At 50.9% G+C, this 23,401-nt stretch overlaps 3 protein-coding genes across 7 annotated transcripts in view; 2 read left to right on the top strand and 1 right to left on the bottom strand.

Annotated features, from left to right (window-relative positions):
* The first annotated feature begins 10 nt into the window (after positions 1 to 10).
* Positions 11 to 13,962, top strand: ppp2r5d (protein phosphatase 2, regulatory subunit B', delta). 2 transcript variants are annotated; one of them, XM_069687654.1, is made up of 16 exons: positions 11 to 371; positions 6,775 to 6,858; positions 6,943 to 7,117; positions 7,965 to 8,164; positions 8,256 to 8,459; positions 8,655 to 8,785; positions 8,861 to 8,920; positions 9,062 to 9,170; positions 9,249 to 9,302; positions 9,773 to 9,943; positions 10,726 to 10,853; positions 10,967 to 11,068; positions 11,271 to 11,343; positions 11,505 to 11,552; positions 11,703 to 11,813; positions 12,187 to 13,962. In XM_069687654.1, the coding sequence occupies exons 1-16, from the start codon at positions 159 to 161 to the stop codon at positions 12,322 to 12,324; spliced, it is 2,001 nt and encodes a 666-aa protein (XP_069543755.1). In that variant the 5' UTR covers positions 11 to 158; the 3' UTR covers positions 12,325 to 13,962. The 2 variants fall into 2 exon arrangements, with proteins under 2 accessions (XP_069543755.1, XP_069543754.1); XM_069687653.1 differs by having other exon boundaries at positions 9,062 to 9,302.
* Positions 13,963 to 14,340: 378 nt separating this feature from the next.
* Positions 14,341 to 16,736, bottom strand: mea1 (male-enhanced antigen 1). Of its 4 annotated transcripts, none has more exons than XM_069687658.1 (4): positions 16,631 to 16,736; positions 15,576 to 15,955; positions 15,389 to 15,497; positions 14,341 to 15,308 (listed from the first exon to the last, which is right to left on the bottom strand). In XM_069687658.1, exons 2-4 carry the CDS (start codon positions 15,915 to 15,917, stop codon positions 15,133 to 15,135), a joined length of 627 nt encoding a protein of 208 aa, XP_069543759.1. In that variant the 5' UTR covers positions 15,918 to 15,955; positions 16,631 to 16,736; the 3' UTR covers positions 14,341 to 15,132. The 4 variants fall into 4 exon arrangements, with proteins under 4 accessions (XP_069543759.1, XP_069543760.1, XP_069543762.1 ...); XM_069687659.1 differs by having other exon boundaries at positions 15,576 to 15,952; XM_069687661.1 differs by having other exon boundaries at positions 15,576 to 15,932; positions 16,648 to 16,722.
* Positions 16,737 to 17,028: 292 nt separating this feature from the next.
* lrrc73 (leucine rich repeat containing 73) overlaps positions 17,029 to 23,401 on the top strand; it is an 11,105-nt gene continuing 4,732 nt past the window's right edge. Inside the window, exons 1-6 of the mRNA XM_069687655.1 lie at positions 17,029 to 17,222; positions 17,380 to 17,494; positions 18,269 to 19,382; positions 19,554 to 19,714; positions 20,882 to 21,004; positions 21,914 to 22,014. Of these exons, the coding sequence (XP_069543756.1) occupies positions 19,111 to 19,382; positions 19,554 to 19,714; positions 20,882 to 21,004; positions 21,914 to 22,014 (657 nt within the window). The 5' untranslated portion in view covers positions 17,029 to 17,222; positions 17,380 to 17,494; positions 18,269 to 19,110. The remainder of the gene's footprint in view (positions 17,223 to 17,379; positions 17,495 to 18,268; positions 19,383 to 19,553; positions 19,715 to 20,881; positions 21,005 to 21,913; positions 22,015 to 23,401) is intronic.

Below are 23,401 nucleotides of genomic sequence, written 5' to 3'. Positions count from 1 at the left end.
GTCCCCGGTCCGGCTCGGCTCGGCTCGGCTCGGTCCGGGCAGGTTGAAGGTGTTTTGTTGCTGGGGAAGACTCCGCCCTGCACCACCTCCTTCAGCTCCACCGTTAAACTCACTCAGCCAATCCGAAAAATCTCCTCCGCGCGCCACGAGCCAATCGGATGCTGCGCCTGCCGGACCGAGAGACGGTGAGTCCCGGGGAGGAAGATCACGGAGCCACCGGGGAGGAAGATCACGGAGCCACCGGGGAGGAAGATCACGGAGCCACCGGGGAGGAAGATCACGGAGCCACCGGGGAGGAAGATCACGGAGCCACCGGGGAGGAAGAGCGCTGCAACGCGGTCAGGATGCCGAACAAACCGAAGAAGGAGAAGGTGAGCCGGCGGCTGATGATTCGTGACGGGGATCTTTTTCCTCCTGAATACACCGGAATGCACCGGAATACACCGGAATACACCGGAATACACCGGTCCGGTGCTCATTTCGGCTCCGGAGCCTTTGACGGTAGATTTTGCCGAGCGGCGGCGAGCTAACAGGTTAGCTAACATGCTAAGGCCCCACCAGCAGAGGACGGCTAAGCTAATGCAGAGCTTCAATGTTCCACCAGCGGTCCTCTTCCTCCTCCTCCTCCTCTTCCTCCTTCTCCTTTTCCTCTTCCTCCTCCTCCTCCTCTTCCTCCTTTTCCTCTTCCTCCTCCTCCTCTTCCTCTTCCTCCTTTTCCTCTTCCTCCTCCTCCTTCTCCTTTTCCTCTTCCTCCTTTTCCTCCTCCTTCTCCTCCTCCTCCTCTTCCTCCTTCTCCTCCTCCTCTTCCTCCTTCTCCTTTTCCTCTTCCTCCTCCTCCTCTTCCTCTACCTCCTCAACCACCTCCTCCACTTCCTCCTTATCATCCTCTTCCTTCTCCTCCTCCTCCATCTCCTCCTCTTCCTTCTCCTCCACCTCTTCCTCCTTCTCTTCCTTCTCCTCTTCCTCCTCCTTCTCCTCCTCTTCCTCCTCCTCTTCCTTCTCCTCCTCTACCTCCTCAACCACCTGTTCCTTCTCCTCATCCTCCTCTACCTCCTCTTCCTCATCCTCCTCTACCTCCTCTTCTTTCTCCTCCTCCTTCTCCTCCTTCTGCTCTCCTCCTCCTCCTCTTCCTTCTCCACCTCCTCTTCCTCCTTCTCCACCTCCTCCTCCTCCTCTGGACACTTTACCCAAGAGGAGGCGCTGCCTGCTCCTCTGAATTATTGACCCTGATCAGCTGAGCTGTGAACCTTCATTAAACATGAAAGATGTGATGCTAACCAGCTGATGGGGGGAGGGGGGGGGCACCTGATGCTCTCAGCTGATCAACAACCAATCAGCTCATTGATCAGACAGCTGTGAGTGTTTGGATCAAATCTGGAGTGATGATGATCGACAGGTTTGATTGATGATGTGATCCGGATCAAAAACAGCAAACTGAATTATTAGTGAAGCTTTTTATGTCTTGAGACGTTTTTTAGACAAAAACTGAAACTTTAATTAAAAAACAAACTTCTCAGAGAATATGTTGTATTGTTGTTGTCATGGCAACCAAGGTAGCTGAAAGTTGTTGTCGCGGTTACAACTGTGGTGCAGTTTCCTAACAGCAGCACAACGTACCAGCACGCCGCTCTTCATCCTCGGCACGTCGCTCTTCATCCTCGGCACGTCACTCTTCATCCTCGGCACGTCACTCTTCATCCTCCCCACATCGCGCTTCATCCTCGGCACGTCGCTCTTCATCCTCCAAATGTCGCTCTTCATCCTCAGCACTTCGCTCTTCATCCTCGGCACGTCGCTCTTCATCCTCCAAATGTCGCTCTTCATCCTCGGCACGTCGCTCTTCATCCTCCACACGTCGCTCTTCATCCTCGGCACGTCGCTCTTCATCCTCCGCACGTCGCTCTTCATCCTCCCCACATCGCTCTTCATCCTCCCCACGTCGCTCTTCATCCTCCGCACGTCGCTCTTCATCCTCCCCACGTCGCTCTTCATCCTCGGCAAGTCGCTCTTCATCCTCGGCAAGTCGCTCTTCATCCTCGGCACGTCGCTCTTCATCCTCCACAAGTCGCTCTTCATCCTCGGCACGTCGCTCTTCATCCTCGGCACGTCGCTCTTCATCCTCGGCAAGTCGCTCTTCATCCTCGGCACGTCGCTCTTCATCCTCGGCAAGTCGCTCTTCATCATCCGCACGTCGCTCTTCATCCTCGACACGTCGCTCTTCATCCTCGACACGTCGCTCTTCATCCTCCAAATATCGCTCTTCATCCTCCACACGCCGCTCTTCATCCTCGGCACGTCGCTCTTCATCCTCCAAATGTCGCTCTTCATCCTCGGCACGTCACTCTTCATCCTCGGCACGTCACTCTTCATCCTCCCCACGTCGCTCTTCATCCTCAGCACTTCGCTCTTCATCCTCGGCACGTCGCTCTTCATCCTCCACACGTCGCTCTTCATCCTCCACACGTCGCTCTTTATCCTCCAAATGTCGCTCTTCATCCTCATCCCCGCACGTCGCTCTTTATCCTCCAAATGTCGCTCTTCATCCTCGGCACGCCGCTCTTCATCCTCCACACGTCGCTCTTCATCCTCCACACGTCGCTCTTCATCCTCAGCACTTCGCTCTTCATCCTCCGGCACGTCGCTCTTCATCCTCCCCACGTCGCTCTTCATCCTCCGCACGTCGCTCTTTATCCTCCAAATGTCGCTCTTCATCCTCGGCACGCCGCTCTTCATCCTCCACACGTCGCTCTTCATCCTCGGCACGTCACTCTTCATCCTCGGCACGTCGCATCCTCCCCACATCGCTCTTCATCCTCCCCACATCGGCACGTCGCTCTTCATCCTCCCCACATCGCTCTTCATCCTCGACACGTCGCTCTTCATCCTCGGCACGCTCTTCATCCTCGTCGCTCTTCATCCTCCACAAGTCGCTCTTCATCCTCGGCACGTCGCTCTTCATCCTCGGCACGTCGCTCTTCATCCTCGGCACGTCGCTCTTCATCCTCGGCAAGTCCTCTTCACATCCGCACGTCGCTCTTCATCCTCTTCATCGCTCTTCATCCTCGAAGTCGCGCTCTTCATCCTCCACACGTCGCTCTTCATCCTCCGAACATCGCTCATCCTCCACGTCGCTCTTCATCCTCGGCACGTCGCTCTTCATCCTCGGCACGTCGCTCTTCATCCTCATCCTCCACACGTTGCTCTTCATCCTCTGCAAGTCGCTCTTCATCCTCTGCAAGTCGCTCTTCATCCTCGGCACGTCGCTCTTCATCCTCGGCACGTCGCTCTTCATCCTCGGCACGTCGCTCTTCATCCTCATCCTCCACACGCCGCTCTTCATCCTCCACACGTCGCTCTTCATCCTCCGAACGTCGCTCTTCATCCTCGGCACGTCGCTCTTCATCCTCCGAACGTCGCTCTTCATCCTCGGCACGCTGCTCTTCATCCTCCCCACGTCGCTCTTCATCCTCGGCACGTCGCTCTTCATCCTCCGCAAGTCGCTCTTCATCATCCGCACGTCGCTCTTCATCCTCGACACGTCGCTCTTCATCATCCGACACGTCGCTCTTCATCCTCGACACGTCGCTCTTCATCCTCCACACGCAGCTCTTCATCCTCCAAACGTCGCTCTTCATCCTCGACACGCGCTCTTCATCCTCCACACGTCGCTCTTCATCCTCCACACGCCGCTCTTCATCCTCCGCACGCCGCTCTTCATCCTCCGAACGTCGCTCTTCATCCTCCACACGCCGCTCTTCATCCTCCACACGCAGCTCTTCATCCTCGGCACGTCGCTCTTCATCCTCCACACGCCGCTCTTCATCCTCCACACGCCGCTCTTCATCCTCCACACACGCCGCTCTTCATCCTCCACACGCCGCTCTTCATCCTCCGAACGTCGCTCTTCATCCTCCACACGTCGCTCTTCATCCTCCACACGCCGCTCTTCATCCTCGGCACGTCGCTCTTTATCTTCATCCTCGACACGTCGCTCTTCATCCTCCACACGCCGCTCTTCATCCTCCGCACGCCGCTCTTCATCCTCCGAACGTCGCTCTTCATCCTCATCCATCCTCCGCACGCCGCTCTTCATCCTCCGCACGCCGCTCTTCATCCTCCACACGTCGCTCTTCATCCTCCACACGTCGCTCTTCATCCTCGGCAAGTCTTTCATCCTCCGCACGTCGCTCTTCATCCTCCACAAGTCGCTCTTCATCCTCGGCACGTCGCTCTTCATCCTCCGCACGTCGCTCTTCATCCTCCACACGTCGCTCTTCATCCTCGGCACGTCGCTCTTCATCCTCGGCAAGTCGCTCTTCATCCTCGGCACGTCGCTCTTCATCCTCGGCAAGTCGCTCTTCATCATCCGCACGTCGCTCTTCATCCTCGACACGTCGCTCTTCATCCTCGACACGTCGCTCTTCATCCTCCAAATATCGCTCTTCATCCTCCACACGCCGCTCTTCATCCTCCGAACATCGCTCTTCATCCTCCAAACGTCGCTCTTCATCCTCGGCACGTCGCTCTTCATCCTCGGCACGTCGCTCTTCATCCTCCATCCTCCACACGTTGCTCTTCATCCTCGGCACGTCGCTCTTCATCCTCGGCACGTCGCTCTTCATCCTCTGCAAGTCGCTCTTCATCCTCGGCACGTCGCTCTTCATCCTCGACACGTCGCTCTTCATCCTCGGCACGTCGCTCTTCATCCTCCACACGTCGCTCTTCATCCTCCGCACGTCGCTCTTCATCCTCGGCACGTCGCTCTTCATCCTCCACACGTCGCTCTTCATCCTCATCCTCCACCTCGCACGTCGCTCTTCATCCTCCCCACGTCGCTCTTCATCCTCCCCACGTCGCTCTTCATCCTCCGCACGTCGCTCTTCATCCTCGGCACGTCGCTCTTCATCCTCCCCACGTCGCTCTTCATCCTCCCCACGTCGCTCTTCATCCTCGGCACGTCGCTCTTCATCCTCGGCACGTCGCTCTTCATCCTCGGCAAGTCGCTCTTCATCCTCGGCACGTCGCTCTTCATCCTCCACAAGTCGCTCTTCATCCTCGGCACGTCGCTCTTCATCCTCGGCACGTCGCTCTTCATCCTCGGCACGTCGCTCTTCATCCTCGACACGTCGCTCTTCATCCTCGGCAAGTCGCTCTTCATCCTCCGCACGTCGCTCTTCATCCTCGACACGTCGCTCTTCATCCTCGACACGTCGCTCTTCATCCTCCACACGTCGCTCTTCATCCTCCACACGTCGCTCTTCATCCTCCGAACATCGCTCTTCATCCTCCAAACGTCGCTCTTCATCCTCGGCACGTCGCTCTTCATCCTCGGCACGTCGCTCTTCATCCTCATCCTCCACACGTTGCTCTTCATCCTCTGCAAGTCGCTCTTCATCCTCTGCAAGTCGCTCTTCATCCTCGGCACGTCGCTCTTCATCCTCGGCACGTCGCTCTTCATCCTCGGCACGTCGCTCTTCATCCTCGCCGCTCTTCATCCTCGGCACACGTCGCTCCACACGCCGCTCTTCATCCTCCACACGTCGCTCTTCATCCTCCGAACATCGCTCTTCATCCTCGGCACGTCGCTCTTCATCCTCCGAACGTCGCTCTTCATCCTCGGCACGCTGCTCTTCATCCTCCCCACGTCGCTCTTCATCCTCGGCACGTCGCTCTTCATCCTCCGCAAGTCGCTCTTCATCCTCGGCACGTCGTTCTTCATCCTCGGCAAGTCGCTCTTCATCATCCGCACGTCGCTCTTCATCCTCGACACGTCGCTCTTCATCCTCGACACGTCGCTCTTCATCCTCCAAATATCGCTCTTCATCCTCCACACGCAGCTCTTCATCCTCGGCACGTCGCTCTTTATCTTCATCCTCGACACGCCGCTCTTCATCCTCCACACGCCGCTCTTCATCCTCCACACGCCGCTCTTCATCCTCCGCACGCCGCTCTTCATCCTCCGAACGTCGCTCTTCATCCTCCACACGCCGCTCTTCATCCTCCACACGCAGCTCTTCATCCTCGGCACGTCGCTCTTTATCTTCATCCTCGACACGCCGCTCTTCATCCTCCACACGCCGCTCTTCATCCTCCACACGCCGCTCTTCATCCTCCGCACGCCGCTCTTCATCCTCCGAACGTCGCTCTTCATCCTTCACACGCCGCTCTTCATCCTCCACACGCAGCTCTTCATCCTCGGCACGTCGCTCTTTATCTTCATCCTCGACACGTCGCTCTTCATCCTCCACACGCCGCTCTTCATCCTCCGCACGCCGCTCTTCATCCTCCGAACGTCGCTCTTCATCCTCCGAGCGTCGCTCTTCATCCTCCGCACGCCGCTCTTTATCCTCCACACGCCGCTCTTCATCCTCCACACGTCGCTCTTCATCCTCGGCAAGTCGCTCTTCATCCTCCACACGCCGCTCTTTATCCTCCACACGCCGCTCTTCATCCTCCACACGTCGCTCTTCATCCTCGGCAAGTCGCTCTTCATCCTCCACACGTCGCTCTTCATCCTCGGCAAGTCGCTCTTCATCCTCCACACGTCGCTCTTCATCCTCGGCAAGTCGCTCTTCATCATCCGCACGTCGCTCTTCATCCTCCGCACGTCGCTCTTCATCCTCCACACGTCGCTCTTCATCCTGCAGGTCGTTAATCAGTTAATGGAGAAGTCGTTTGATTGATTGATGACGACAGTATTGATCAGCTGTTCCTCCTGCCTGACATATAAACATACAGAACAGCAGGTTTATCTCTGAACTTTCTTTTAAACAGGAAACGACCAAATCTGCTAAAACCAGCGTGAAGAACAGCGGCGGCGGCGGGAAGGATGCAGCTGCGATGGACAACTCTGACGACGTGAGTCACAGGAAGCTGCTTTAGCAACATTAACCGTGTGTTCCTCTGTTGTCCTGCGTGAGTATAAACCTGAATGTGTTTCAGGCACAGCAGCAGAGCGGCAGTAAGCGTCCCAGTAACAGCACGCCGCCGCCGACTCAGCTCAACAAGATCAAATACTCTGGAGGTCCTCAGCTGGTGAAGAAGGAGCGCCGCCAGAGCTCCTCTCGCTTCAGCCTGACCAAGAACAGAGAGCTGCAGAAACTGCCTGCCCTCAAAGGTAACCACACACGGACAAAACCCGATCTAAACCCGATCTAAACCCGATCTAAACCTGATCTAAACCCAATCTAAACCTGATCTAAACCCGATCTAAACCTGATCTAAACCCAATCTAAACCTGATCTCAACCCGATCTAAACCCGATCTAAACCTGATCTAAACCCAATCTAAACCTGATCTCAACCCGATCTAAACCCGATCTAAACCTGATCTAAACCCAATCTAAACCCAATCTAAACCTGATCTCAACCCGATCTAAACCCGATCTAAACCTGATCTAAACCCAATCTAAACCTGATCTCAACCCGATCTAAACCCGATCTAAACCTGATCTAAACCCAATCTAAACCTGATCTAAACCCAATCTAAACCTGATCTCAACCCGATCTAAACCTGATCTCAACCCGATCTAAACCTGATCTAAACCCAACCTAAACTTGATCTCAACCCGATCTAAACCTGATCTAAACCCAAAATAAACCTGATCTAAACCCAAACTAAACCTGATCTAAACCAGCCTCTCCAGTGGTTGTTTCTGTCAGTCTGAGAAGCAGTAGCAGAAAAGCTGAGCTCAATGCAGTGCGGACAGAGCTGTTTGCCATGGTGATATCCGTGTTTCAGGTGAGCGTGACTCAGCAGTGTGGTCATGTGGATCAGACCTGCTCAGAGGGGTTTCCTCATGAACGAAGGCTGCAAGGGGGACTCAGCCATAACCGGTGGGCGGGGCCTGTAGCGGCCAATCAGAGGTTAAGATGATGTCGTCGAAATCAGTCACAGGTGATGGACAGGACCTCGGTCCTCTTTGTGGTCGAAACTGACCCCCCCCCCCCCGCCCTCCCCCTCAGATGCTCCTCCTATCGACCGAGAGGAGCTGTTCGTCCAGAAGCTGCGTCAATGCTGCGTCCTGTTCGACTTCGTCAGCGACCCGCTCAGCGACCTCAAATACAAGGAGGTGAAGAGGGCGGGGCTTAACGAGATGGTCGAGTACATCACCCACAACAGCGACGTGGTGACCGAGTCCATCTACCCCGAGGCCGTCATCATGGTGAGAGACCGCATTGTGGGCGGAGTTAGTTTCTCCTGAACAACAACAACAGAAGCACAAAGTGAGTTGGTTTGTTTCCATGTCTCTTCAGTTCTCCATCAACTTGTTCCGGACTCTTCCTCCGTCCTCCAACCCGACCGGAGCCGAGTTCGACCCCGAGGAGGACGAGCCCACGCTGGAGGCGGCCTGGCCTCACCTGCAGCTGGTGTACGAGTTCTTCCTCCGCTTCCTGGAGTCTCCGGACTTCCAGCCCAACATCGCCAAAAAATACATCGACCAAAAGTTTGTACTGTCGGTAAGATGCCACCTGTTGGACCTGGTGTGACCACAGGGAGAACCAGAACCGGGCTAATGCTGCCAACGCTGAATTTTAATACTTTAAAAACAGAACGTGGGGGACACGTGTGGGGGACATCTGTGGGGGACACATGTGGGGGACACGTGTGGGGGACACATGTGGAGGACTCTGACTGTTGCCTGATGTGTCCAGCTGCTGGAGCTGTTTGACAGTGAAGACCCCAGAGAGAGAGACTTCTTGAAGACCATCCTCCATCGGATCTACGGGAAGTTCCTGGGCCTCCGCGCCTACATCCGCCGTCAGATCAACAACATCTTCTACAGGTGAGAACCTGAGTCTCAGACACATAACGTTCTGGGACACCAGGTGTTGGTCTGAATGATGTCATCGTTCTGCAGGTTCATCTACGAGACGGAACATCACAACGGCATCGCTGAGCTGCTGGAGATCCTGGGCAGGTAACACATACACCTGTGTAACACACACACACACACACACACACACACACACACACACACACACACACACACACACACACACACCTGTGTAACACACACACACACACACCTGTCTAACTCACCTGTCTCTCTCTCTCTCAGTATTATAAATGGCTTCGCTCTGCCGCTGAAAGAAGAACACAAGATGTTTCTGATCAGAGTTCTGCTGCCGCTGCACAAAGTCAAATCTCTAAGTGTCTACCACCCACAGGTCTGTCTGTCCTCCTGTCTGTCTCTAACTGTTTCTGTCTCTGTCTGTCTGTCTCTAACTGTCTCTGTCTGTCCTCAGCTGGCCTACTGTGTGGTTCAGTTCCTGGAGAAGGACAGCAGTCTCACAGAGCCCGTGAGTATCCATCACTGACTGTTTCCATGACAACGCTGTACCACGGTAGTGGGCAGTGTTTAGTTTCCATAGTAACGTACAGAGAATGGACACATTAACACAAACACCACGGACCATGTCTGATAGATCTGGTGTGATGAGGCTCTCATGTTGGTAACAGTCCGAGGCTCACCTGTAGAACCAGCCTCACCTGTAGAACCAGGCTCACCTGTAGAACCAGCCTCACCTGTAGAACCAGGCTCACCTGTAGAACCAGCCTCACCTGGAGAACCAGCCTCACCTGGAGAACCAGGCTCACCTGTAGAACCAAACTCACCTGTAGAACCAGCCTCACCTGTCAGGTGGACCAGGTGTTCACTGAGATATTTAACTCCTTGTTCAATAAACTGATGATCAGCAACAACAACAGAAACTTCAGAATCAGCGAACCCACAGTGTACTGGTGCTGTAATGACCTTTGACCCCTGCAGGTGATCATGGGTCTGCTGAAGTTCTGGCCGAAGACTCACAGTCCGAAGGAGGTGATGTTCCTGAACGAGCTGGAGGAGATCCTGGACGTCATCGAGCCCTCTGAGTTTGTCAAAGTCCAGGAGCCGCTCTTCAGGCAGCTCGCCAAGTGTGTCTCCAGCCCACACTTCCAGGTAATGGTCAGGACCGATGATGGTGATGATGGTGGTGATGGTGATGGTGATGGTGGTGATGGTGATGGTGATGATGGTGGTGATGGTGGTGATGGTGATGATGGTGATGATGATGGTGGTGATGATGGTGGTGATGGTAATGATGATGGTGGTGATGATGGTGGTGATGAGGATGGTGGTGATGATGGCGGTGATGGTAATGATGATGGTGGTGATGATGGTGGTGATGAGGATGGTGGTGATGATGGTGGTGATGGTGGTGGTGATGGTAATGATGATGGTGGTGATGATGGTGGTGATGAGGATGGTGGTGATGATGGTGGTGATGGTGGTGGTGATGGTGGTGATGATGGTGGTGATGATGGTGGTGATGGTGGTGATGGTGGTGATGATGGTGATGATGATGGTGATGATGGTGATGATGATGGTGGTGATGATGGTGGTGATGGTGATGATGGTGATGATGATGGTGGTGATGAGGATGGTGGTGATGATGGTGGTGATGGTGATGATGATGGTGATGATGGTGGTGATGATGATGGTGATGGTGATGATGATGATGGTGGTGATGATGGTGATGATGATGGTGGTGATGGTGATGATGATGGTGGTGATGGTGGTGGTGATGGTGGTGGTGATGATGATGGTGATGATGGTGGTGATGATGGTGGTGATGATGGTGGTGATGGTGATGGTGATGATGATGATGGTGGTGATGATGGTGATGATGATGGTGGTGATGGTGATGATGGTGGTGATGGTGATAAAGGCTGTGTGTGCAGGTGGCAGAGAGAGCTCTGTATTACTGGAACAACGAGTACATCATGAGTCTGATCAGCGACAACGCGGCCAAGATTCTCCCCATCATGTTCCCCGCCCTCTACAAGAACTCCAAGAGCCACTGGAACAAGTACCACACACACACACACACACACACACTCTCACACTCTCACACACACATGTACCCAGAGACATACGAGTTCCCCGTGGTCCTGAGCTCTTCCTCCTCCTCCTCTTCCTCAGGACGATCCACGGTCTGATCTACAACGCTCTGAAGCTCTTCATGGAGATGAACCAGAAACTGTTCGATGACTGCACGCAGCAGTACAAGGCTGAGAAGCAGAAGTACGGCACGCGCACACACAGGCCACACCCACTGTTAAACGACCCTCCACAGAGGCCACGCCCACATTTAAAACTGCCTGTTTCTGTTTAATTTCATGTGGGTTTACAGAGACGCCTTTATTTTGAAAAATAAACAATCAAGCTTTTATTTTGGTGCATTTCCTGACGATGCTTTCGGTGTCAACGTGTTTGTTTCCTGCAGAGAGAAGTACAAGCTGAAGGAGAGGGAGGAGATCTGGCACAAGATCGAAGAGCTGGCCCGACAGAACCCGCAGGTAACCTCACCTGGTGCCCCGTCACCAAGGGGCGTTCAGGAGCCGCCTGCAGTGTAGGGCATCTGGGTCTCAACAACGACACGACCTTTTCAGGAGGTCCGTCCAGCCCTGCGGCTCCTCCTGGTCCTCCTTTAACTCTCTATGTTCTCCTTTCCTTTCAGAGCAATAAGGTCCACCCCCTCCGCCCGGGACTCCGCCCACAGGAGGAGGTCAGCTCTCTGACTCCACACTTTTCTTCACATGAATCAGGAACATGTTTGTAGAGCTGCTCATTAATGTGTGTGTGTGTGTGTGTGTGTGTGTGTGTGTGTGTGTGTGTGTGTGTGTGTGTGTGTGTGTGTGTGTGTGTGTGTGTGCAGTACATGCTGTACAGTGACTCTAATGTCGCCGTGTACTCGATGGAAACTGAGACTCCGACATCTGAAGACATCCAACTGCTAAAGAAGACTGTGGAGAGTGAGGCCTCGCAGGTACACACACTCACTAACACACTCACTCACTCACTCACACACACACACACACACACACACACACACACACACACACACACACACACACACACACACACACACACACACACACACACACACACACAGTGTCTCAGGACAGTCTGGGAACTTATCAGAACATCTTGACCCTAAAATCGATGATTTTGTTAATGGACTTTGGTCCACAGTGTGAGTGAGTGAACATCATGAGTAAAACAAACGAGGTAATGGATCGGTCGGACAGTCATCAGTTTGTGGTTCATGACTCTGACATCATCCTGTTTAGTTATTTAAAGTCTGTTGACATGTCAGGATCAATCGTAAACTTGCTGTCTGTCCATCTGTCCGTTTGCAGGGTCTGAAGGATCTGAAGAAGGACAAGGTCCTGATGAGGAGGAAGTCGGAGCTGCCGCAGGACGTCTACACCATCAAAGCTCTGGAAGCTCACAAGAGAGCCGAGGAGTACCTGACAGCCAATCAGGAAGCTCTCTGACCGGTGGAGGCGGTCCCCTCAGAGCCCGACTCCGCCCCCTTTCCATCCGTCTCCCCGGGGAGGAAGTTGACGCTATTGTGGAGACGCTGGTCCGTCAGATGTGGACGGAGCTGACGCTGCGTCCAACAAAAAAGTAAAAGAAGCTCACCTACCCCCCTGGTGGCCGATAACTAGTAGGACACTGTAGAAGCTCTGTCCGTCCACGTGCAGTTTAAAGTGTGTCAGCTGTGATTGGACATCAGCTTCATGTTGCACTAACACCTCCACCTGCGCTTTAACTCCTGCTGCTGCTTGTTCTCAGCTCCACCGCCGTCTACCAGCTCACGTCACGCACCCGAACGCATCACCAGCAGCGTTCTCCACTGCAGGAACCGAGTGCCCGAACGGGACCCGGTTCAGAGTCCGGATCCACAATCACAGCTGTGAACCTCGTCCTGTCGTCTGATTGGTCCGCCCGCTGCCGAGTCACAATGGTGGAAAACACCTGCAGCTCACCACGGCTCTCCCGTGACACTTGAACGCAGCGCTGACCGCGTCACTGGCTCCGCCCCACCCCTGCATCTGACCCAATCAGACTGGACCTGGGGGTTGAGACTGCCGGAGCTTCAGATGGACTGATGAGAAGAAGGAGGATGAAGAGGAGGAGACGCAGTGAATGTAGAAGTCCATTCAGGTAGCTGACCCCCCGCCTCAAATTTTAACCAATGAGAGAAGTCGTGGCCGTGTCCTGTTGGGCATCGGCTATAAGGAGGCGTGTCCTGTTTGTGTCATCATTTTTCCACCGAATGAAAAATCGTTCCACAACCGCATCATCAGGTCAAAGGTCAAACACTAAAGAAACAGTAGAAGAAGAATCTTGTGATGTGAACACTCAAAACGTTCCTTTTAGTTTTCTCTAAAATATCGAAGCCTCTCATCAATCAAACATTTCATCTACTGCGACTCGTCTGACCTCACTGCTGGACCGCCGCGTCGTGGCGCTGGACGTCGTGGCGCTCGCGTATTTTTGTTCGTTAAAAGCTGTGAACGATCGCCGGGAACGAAAGAAAAAAGTCACCGTTCTCGGCAGTTCTGTCTGCGGTTGTTATACTGTGTCTGTACTGTCCTGTAGGACTCGTGGCCACGCCCCCTCCAAGCCACGCCCACTTGCACTTTTTTAAATTGTATTAACTTGTTATTGGTTTGTTGTCATCGGCCGTCAAAGTGACCATCCCAGTGGTAGGGAAGCCCCGCCCACATCGCTCACTGCTGGGCAAAATGGCCGCCACACGAGTTTTATTTTCGATGTTTTCTCGACGTTTGAGCTCGAACCAAACCTCATGAAGAATTCTTCAGATTTTAGAAACGGTTTGCGGTTCAGCGCCGCCGGGTCGGCCGGCTTCTTCTGTCCAGCAGTGACTGAGATGAACAACCCGTCACCTGACCCGTCACCTGACCCGTCACACACCTCAACGCTGCTTCCCGTCATCGTGTACATACGTTTAATCAGGTCGAGCATTACATAGAATGAAAGTCTGATTTTGTACAGATGTTCATGTACAGAACAAAATAAAAAGAAATACAGTCGACATGTTGAATCAGTGTGTTCTTACACACACACTCACTCACAAACACACACTAACTCACTCAAATACACACACACACACTCACTCACTCACAAACACACTCTCACTCTCTCACTCACTCTCTCTCACACTCACTTTCTCACTCACTCACTCTCACTCTCTCACTCACTCACTCTCTCTCACTCACACACTCACTCACTCTCTCACTCTCACACTCTCTCACTCACTCACACTCACTCTCTCACTCACTCACAAACACACTCACTCTCTCACTCTCACACTCACACTCACTCACTCACACTCACTCACACACTCACTCTCTCACTCATTCACAAACACACACTCACTCACTCTCTCACTCACTCTCTCACTAACTCACTCGCTCACTCACTCACACACTCACTTTCTCACTCACTCACAAACACTCTCTCACTCACTCACTCTCTCACTCACTCACTCACTCTCTCACTCACTCACAAACACTCACTCACACACTCACTCTCACACTCACTCTCTCACTCACTCACACACTCACTCTCTCACTCTCTCTCACTCACTCACTCACTCTCTCACTCACTCTCTCACTCACTCACACTCACTCACACTCACTCACTCACTCACTCACTCACATCAGTTCTCTGACATTCTTACAAACAAACTGATCGGTTCGAGGTTATTGATCACAAACTAATGGAAAGATATTAAAGTCATGTATGAACATGTGACACATCTGGAACATCTGATCACTGGCTGATCTTAAAGGGGTTTTTAAGGAGCTAAAGTTTGGTCTTTAAACGCATCACTAGTCTTTAATCGATTGAATAAGTTTGATTTCAAGGTTCATCAATAATCAAAGATGTGTAACAACAAGCTGTTTGTTTATCAATTTATCTATCGATCACGTTCCCCATCGATCCGTCCAGAACATAACCAGTCGGAACCGCAGATCCGGAGCAGCTCGACATCGAAGCTTCGACAGTTCTGGTGAGTTCAGGGTCACCTGGGAATTCTTGACACACCGTCGCTGCTCCTGAAGGGGCCATGCTGTGTTCAGGGCCCCTTCTAAAGGTCCCTTCCCCACCGAAGGCGGCGCTTCAGAGTCTCTTAATGCTGTTGAAGTGGTCGTGGTGCGTTCATGGTCTGCGGATGTTGTCATGGTGCTTTCAAGGTCTGTAGATGTTGTCGTGGTGTGTTCAGGGTCTGTAGGCGTAGTTCAGGGTGCAGTGAGGCTGCAGCGGTGCGTTCAGGGCACGTTGCTCCTGCGGGGCAGACGCAGGCCGCCGGTGCTCTGCCGGCTCTGCAGCGTGTTCTGGACCATGTCCTTCCACTGGTCGTCAGAGATCTCTTCAGCCCACGGCGGCACGCCGAGAGACGGCAGCGCAACGGCCGCCATTGTCCTCTTCACCAGCTCCACGTGGTCTACAGGGGGACAGGACGTGATGTCAGCAGACAGGAAGTGATGTCGGCGCACACATTTATTTTAGTGTGTGACGTCTCACCTGCGTCCATCGGGATGGAGGCTCGGCTCCTCTGAGCCGCCGCCCCCTCAGCGTCCTCCTCCTCATCACTGTCTGAAGGCGGAGCTTCCGGCAGGTGGAGACCCATCACCTGCACGAGAGAGACAGGTGAGACAGAGAGACAGGTGAGACAGCAGGTGTGAGTCACCTGATGACGGGCAGGTCTCACCTCTATCCTGTGCTGCACCTGCTGCAGCTGCTCAGCATGGGTTGGCTCCTCCCCTGGCTCCTCCCCTGGCTCCGCCCCCCGGTCCTCGTCCTCGTCCTCAGGCTGCTCCCCTGGCTCCTGGTTCAGAGGTTGGTAATAATAACCCCCACTGTTCCCCTCCTCCTCCTCCTCACCGTTCACCTCCATCTCCCCCTCCTCTTCCTCACCCCCTCCCTCCCCCCCGCTCCACACCGCCCCCCCTTGCAGCAGCCCCCCCTCCACCGGACGCTCTTCCTCCCCCAGATCGTCCTCGGACCTCGGTAAGACTCTCTCCGGTCCCATCGCAGAGCTCCACACTTCCATCCACAGACAGACGGCCTGAGGGACAGACAGACAGGCTGCTGAGAGACAGACAGAGAGACAGACAGGCTGCTGAGAGACAGACAGAGAGACAGACAGGCTGCTGAGACAGACAGGCTGAGAGACAGACAGACAAAGAGACAGACAGGCTGCTAAGAGACAGACAGGCTGCTGAGAGACAGACAGAGAGACAGACAGGCTGCTGAGACAGACAGGCTGAGAGACAGACAGACAAAGAGACAGACAGGCTGAGAGACAGACAGGCTGCTGAGAGACAGACAGAGAGACAGACAAACAAAGAGACAGACAGGCTGCTGAGAGACAGACAGGTTGCTGAGAGACAGACAGGCTGCTGAGACACAGACAGAGACAGACAGGCTGAGAGACATATTCTGCTGTACCAGGGTTCATTAGAAAACTGTGTAATTTAACAACTGACGTGATCAGTCGACCTGTAATCGATGCTAACAGCTAACAGTTAGCTTCCGTGTTTCCCGATGGTTGGAGCTCGTGTTCCGGCTCCGCCTGCTGCTGCTGTCGGTCTCTGAGACCCGACTGGACCGGAACACCTGGAGCGGCTAACAGCTAATGAAGCTAACAGTTAACTGTCTGTTTGTGTAACTCGTGCTCATTGAAATCCCTCGTTGTTGTTGTTGTTGTTGTTGTTGTTGTTTGTGTCTGTGACAATAATAACATCCACAGGCGAACGTGCCTACCTGTCTGTCTGTCGTACCTGTCTGTCGGTCCGTCCGGTCTGAGTTGCTGTCGTTAGCTGTTAGCTGCTGATAGCTACAGTTGCTGCTCAGACACTTCCGTGTACGTCATGACGCAGCAAAGAAACTCAAATCTGACGCCAACTAATTTTATTTTAAATTTTCACGATTTAAATTTTTCAATATTTCAGACATGAAATATTAAAATAGTTTGTTTTGGATTAAATTAAATGTAATAAACTTAAATTCATCGATCATTTCTATTTCCGGTTAATTTGATCACCAAATAGAAATATAGACTCAATCCGCCTTCATATTTCAGGAGGTCCAGACTCCAGAACAGTAGGTGGCGCTAAGTGCACCTTAAAAACACTCATAACACCTGCCATTAAAACAAAAGAAGAAGAACCAGCGTTCACGCAGAAAAGCACCTGACAGTAATTCTGTCGGAGTTGAGCTGTTTCTCACAGAACCACGAACAGAACCACGAACAGAACCACGAACAGAACCACGAACAGAACCGTGATTTAAAAAGAGAAAGAAAAGAACCGAGCCGGAATGTGTGCGTGCAGCTCCTGTCTGGAGTGCATCATGGGTAATCATCCCTGGTCACTGTGATACTGTAAACATTTTAAATCAGACAGATTCTCAGGGGACTTCTGAACTGTTTTATCCGGAGGTTTATTCTGAAAGGACATCCGATCTGATGACGTCATCAGCAGTCTGAACATACATGTTTTATGTCTCATCAGGTCAGTCAACGGTTCCGTTCATGTTCGTCCAGCAGGTGGCGCATTTCCTCTGGTTCCATCCTGGCCATCGATCCGAGGCTTTAAATCTGAAGTTCAACACCGGAAGTTGTAACAGGTGATCGGATCAAATTGGGTGTTATTATTGTGACAATCAGCTGATCGATCAGTGATAATCATGCGATAATAATCAATAGAATTTTTAATTAAAGAACAAACACGTGATTTTTTGTTTCCATGACGACGCACACCAAAGAGGATTAAATACCTGCAGGAAGTGACGTAACAATGTTAAAGATCGTCTATTAAAGAGGAGATTTAACTCTGACCAACATTTAAATTCTATTGCACATTTTTTTTAAACAAAATATTCTGAAGTCCACAGAGTTTATATTCCATTAATTATTCTGTAACGTCTGTATTTACATAAATACATACAAATAAGAGCATGAAAATGATAAGAAAAGTATAAAATCAGACAAAAGACAAAAAAGTTAGCAAAGAAACATGTTTATGAATAAATGAATGAAATAAATGTAAATAACTATGTTAGACATATTCTAATGTAAATCTTATTTTGAAAATACAGATAAGTAAGAATGTTACAACATGTATTTTTTTATAGTCAGAGCTGTTTGTTTCTGCTCTTCAAACTGATTATATTTAAACCATATTCAAATATCAAAGTCTTTATTGTGTAATTTTTTATTTATTGATGTTAAGGTTTTAAAATACGTGAATAAATGATAAATTATGATGATAATTATTATCATTATTGTTGTTATTATCATCATTATCATCATTCCCACCTGTGTGACCGTGCAGTCTGTTGGTTCCAGGAAACGGGTTAGAGTGAGCCCTCTCTCCTGCCTCCTCTCTCTGTGTATCATAGTAACGGTCACCTGCAGAAACACACCGGGACTCACGGAGCTCCCACCGACCGACAGACCGACCTGCTGCCCGGCTGCAGGACACCGACGCTGCGCTGCTGATCAACCCGATCAATCGATACTCGGATCGATCGGCTCTGATGTCCGCTGGGGTGGATCAGAACCGGCCTGCGGCGGGATCAGCTAATGATGACATCAGCGTGTGACAGACCCGACCCTCCCCGCGTGAGCTGATCGATCACTTATCAGGTTAATTGGTCGCCTCATTGCTGCCCTGTCACAGAGCTGATCAGCTGATACCTCAGATATATTGATTATTGATTAGTTCTGGTGGGTGTTTTAACTTGTCGTCATTGATGATCTGTTTCTCATCTGAACCTGATCAGCTGATCCACCTGATCGATCATTTACTGATCAGTTTGGTTTTAGGCTGAACAAAGACTCCGGATCTCCTGATCGATAAGTTCAGATGTTTTTATTGATGAGTCTGATCAGGGGTTCAAAGTCTGAGGATGAACTTCTGATCAACACACAATCACATGGGAATCAATAACAATCAGAATTGATTAGTTCTGTATTTTTACTAATTTACTGAAACTTATTTCTTTCAAATATGAAAGAATAAAATTAGGTAAAACAAACTAAACCTGAGGGGATGGTGTCGGGTTACAGGGGCTGACGTCACCTGACACCAAGGACCCAGTAGGCTCTCCTCAGTGCAGTACCCGCCCCCACCAGCAGAGGTCAGACTGGTTTCTGTTTGACGTGGTTCAGTAGACCGTAGTGAGGTCCGGTTGTCCCTGCAGGTGTCCCGGTGCTCCCAGCGCTCCCAGCACCGCCCGCCATGCTGCCGGCCTCCATCCAGATCACCGGGGAGCTGCTGTCGGCAGCCGAAGTCCAGGACATCTGCGAGAGCCTGAAGGAGGACAGCGTCCGGCTGCTGTCCGTCCGCGGCTGCCAGCTCTCCGATCGCGACTTCGGACGCGTCTGCCACAGCGTCGCTGATTCGCGCTCGCTGGCTCAGCTCAACCTCAACCTGGGCGTCGTCTCCAGCATCAGCAGGACGCGACACCTGGCCGACGCCCTGAAGACCAACCGCTCTCTGCAGACCCTGTTGTGAGTAGACTGTGATTGGCTCTTGATGCGAGTGACAGGTGACGACGGATCCTGATGGTTCAGGTGACCTGCCTTCGGACAGGTCGGAGGTCACCAGAGCCACTCAGATCTGTGGTGACCACGCGACAAACAATGTGATTGGTTTGTAAGACTCTGTACCCGCCCCTCCAGTCTCCATGGCAGTCCCCTGTTGGATGCCGGCCTGGTGACCTTGAACTCGGCCCTGTCCACCCACCCGGCGCTGGTCTGTCTGGATCTGGGAGACTGCATGCTGGGAGACGAGGCTCTGGGTCTGATCTGTGGGATGCTGCCGCCGGACGGAGCCAAGTCAGGTAACGAACACCTGGTTTACACCTGACGTGTGAACCGCCAGCTACAGGAAGTAAAACCTCAGAGATCAGGAGCCCCTACAATATGTTGGTTACCTTGGTAACCACATAGGAACCAACTAGTAACATAACTAGCTCCTGGAACACCCTTAAGACCAACTGAACCCACCGTGGTCACCAGGAGAACAACCACCACAAACATCCTAGAACCAATTTCTAACACCATAGTAACCTACTGGAGACCCTGGCAACCACCATGGCAACCTCTCTAAACATCTTAGCAACCACCCCACCCAGTTCCGTGCACTTTAAACACCTTTGTAACATCATATCTACCATGCGTTGCATACCTACAGTAGAAACTGCTTGGACTGAGTTGGTAACCACCTAGTAATACCGCAATGTCCCGTAACACCATAGCAACCACCCAAAACGACCTAGTAACCCACTGATATGATCCCAGCAACAGCAACCACATGGAAACCACCTCATAATGTCATGGTAACATCCTGGTACACCATAACAACCACCCTGAATACTGTAACGACCACCCTGCTTAGATCTTAGCCATAATATGTAAAGATCCCCCTACCACCTGGCACGGTAACCGTGGTTACTGGTTACTCCTAACAACCATCCTGAAAACTTAACCAAGCCCCTCAACATCGGTACTCAGCAGCTACCTGCCACCACCCAAACCGGTGTCTGAACAGCAGCACTTGGCAACATCCACGTTACAGAGAATCCAACCAAACTCACACTTGTAGCTCCTACAACTTTCCCAAACATCCTGGGACCTCCCTAGCAACAGCAACTGCCCAGATCACCTTAGCAACCACTTGAAGAACAACTAGCAACGCCTCCAACACGGAACACTTAAACAACCCCATAACAGCTGCACACGACACCTCAGGTGAAAGCGCTCCGAGACCTGCTCAGCTCGCACTGATGTTCAGGAAAAGTCTCATTCAGAGGTCCATTAAATAATTTCATGATTAAAGGGACCAGCAGTCAGAGGACGTTTGGTCTCCTGGGATTTTGTTATTTCAGGCTCATATGACCTGAATTCAATAGACGTGCTGCTGTCAGCACACAGCAAAGGATTCTGGGAGATTTAACTCTTCACATTCGAGGGAACCACACCTGCAGCGTTTGTGTTTCTGTGTGCAGGTCTGAGGGAGTTGACTCTCAGCGCCAACCCAGGAATCAGCTCCAAAGGCTGGGCTCGACTCTCCATCGCTGTGGCTCACAGCTCACAGCTCCGGGTGCTCAACCTGGACTACAACCCCCTGGGTAACAACACAACAACAACAACAACAACAACACAATAACAATTACAACAGCAGCAGCAACAACAACAGCAGCAACAACAATGCAATAACAGCAACAATATGAACAGAGCAACACAATAACAACACTATAAAAACATGACAACATGAACACAACAACACAATAACAACAGAAACACTATTAAAACACCAACACAATTAGAACACAACAATAACAACACAATAAAAACACAATACAATGATATCAGCAACACAATGACACAACATGGTTCTGGTTCTTATTGTCCTGGTTCTTATTATCCTGGTTTTAATTGTTCTGGTTCTTATTGTCCTGGTTCTTATTGTTCTGGTTCTTGGTGTCCTGGTTCCTATTGTCCTGGTTCTTATTGTTCTGGTTCTTGTTGTCCTGGTTCTTATTGTTCCCTGTTGTTATTGTCCTGGTTGTTATTGTTCTGGTTCTTATTGCCCTAGTTCTTATTGTTCTGGTTCTTGTTGTCCTAGTTCTTATTGTTCCCTGTTGTTATTGTCCTGGTTGTTATTGTCCTGGTTTTTATTGTTCTGGTTCTTATTGCCCTAGTTCTTATTGTCCTGGTTTTTATTGTTCTGGTTCTTGTTGTCCTGGTTCTTATTTTCCTGGTTCTTATCGTCCTGGTTCTAATTGTTCTGGTTCTTATTGTCCTGGTTCTTAGTGTCCTGGTTCTTATTGTTCTGGTTCTTGGTATCCTGGTTCTTAGTGTCCTGGTTCTTATTGTTCTGGTTCTTGGTGTCCTGGTTCTTATTGTCCTGGTTCTTATTGTCCTGGTTGTTATTGTTCTGGTTCTTATTGCCCTATTTCTTATTGTTCTGGTTCTTATTGTCTTGGTTCTTATTGTTCTGGTTCTTATTTCCCTGGTTCTTATTGTTCTGTCTGCAGGTGATCAGATCGCGGGGATGCTGGCGGTTGCCGTGGCGTCCAGCAGAACCCTGGAGGTGCTGGACCTGGAAGGAACCGGACTGACCAACCAATCAGCACAGGTCGACCAATCACAGCGCTCGTTTCTTTTCTTCTGCTGCTCATCTTCATCGTTTTATGTAAAGTAGAAGTACCTCAAACATGTACTGAGTTAACGTACTATGTTATATATACTTATAGTACTACACTAGAGGTACTTACAGTACTACGCTATATATACTTACAGTACTACACTGGAGGTACTTACAGTACTATGCTACAGTACTACACTAGAGTTACTTACAGTACTACGCTATATATACTTACAATACTACACTAGAGTTACTTACAGTACTACGCTATATATACTTACAGTACTACACTGGAGGTACTTATAGTACTACACTATATATACTTACAGTACTCCACTAGATGTATGTGTCAGTCTGCAGTTCAGCTGTTTGTCCAGCAAGGGGAGACGTTGGTCTGAACATCATGCATTAACCTGATCACTTTATCATTGAACGACCTCTCAGAGACAGGAGACAGATATCCTCTCGGAGACAGGAGACAGATGCCCTCTCAGAGACAAGAGACAGATATCCTCTCAGAGACAGGAGACAGATATCCTCTCAGAGACAGGAGACAGATATCCTCTCAGAGACAGGAGACAGATGTCCTCTCAGAGACAGGTGACAGTTGTCCTCTCAGAGACAGGTGTCCTCTCAGAGACAGTTGTCCTCAGGTCGTCCTCACCTGTAGACAAGTTCTTTGTTGGTCCAAACTCCACTGAACTTTAAAACTAAGTTTTTCTGAGTGAACGTCTGTATTGTTGCTTCTGTTCTTCTGATCCTGTTTCAGGTGCTTTGAGATGAATGAAACCAGTTTCATTAGTCCTCTGACCTTTTAATAAAGGTTACCACAACACAGGATTTTATTTTGAAAGCACATTGTGCTTCCAGTGCAGTAACCTTAATTTTTATTTTGAAACCAGGTTTGATTTAGTTTTTTTTTTTTTCTGTTTTTCTCGATGCTAACAGATTAGCCTCCACAACAAACCCGGCAGCTGTTTGAGCTCCGAAAGTTTACAGTGGGTTACAGTGTTGAGCAACACAGAAACAAGCTGCACCCGTTATTACAGCTCTCTGTCGATGCTATGTAGCGGTAGCTTAGCTTCTGACTAACATAGCTAGTATAGAAGATGATTCACTTAACTTCTGACTAGCCTAGCTTCTGACTAGCTTAGCTTCTGGCTATCCTAACTTCTGATTAGTTCAGCTTCTGTACAGCCTACAAGATGAGAAGTTTTAACTGGCATTAGCAGATATTAGCAAATATGAACTAATATGAGCAAACATTAAATAACATTAGCAAACATGAACTAGCATTAGCAAAAATTAACTAGCATTAGCAAACATGAACTAACATGAACTAACATTAGCAAACATGAACTAACATTAGCAAACATTA

The sequence above is a fragment of the Brachyistius frenatus genome, unplaced genomic scaffold (assembly GCF_029030835.1).
Source record: "Brachyistius frenatus isolate BFR_SWC_R1_liver_20210118 unplaced genomic scaffold, ASM2903083v1 Contig_479, whole genome shotgun sequence".
NCBI classification, from domain to species: domain Eukaryota; kingdom Metazoa; phylum Chordata; class Actinopteri; family Embiotocidae; genus Brachyistius; species Brachyistius frenatus.
Note: the sequence above shows the minus strand (reverse complement) of the source record. Positions and strands in the feature narration are given on the sequence as shown.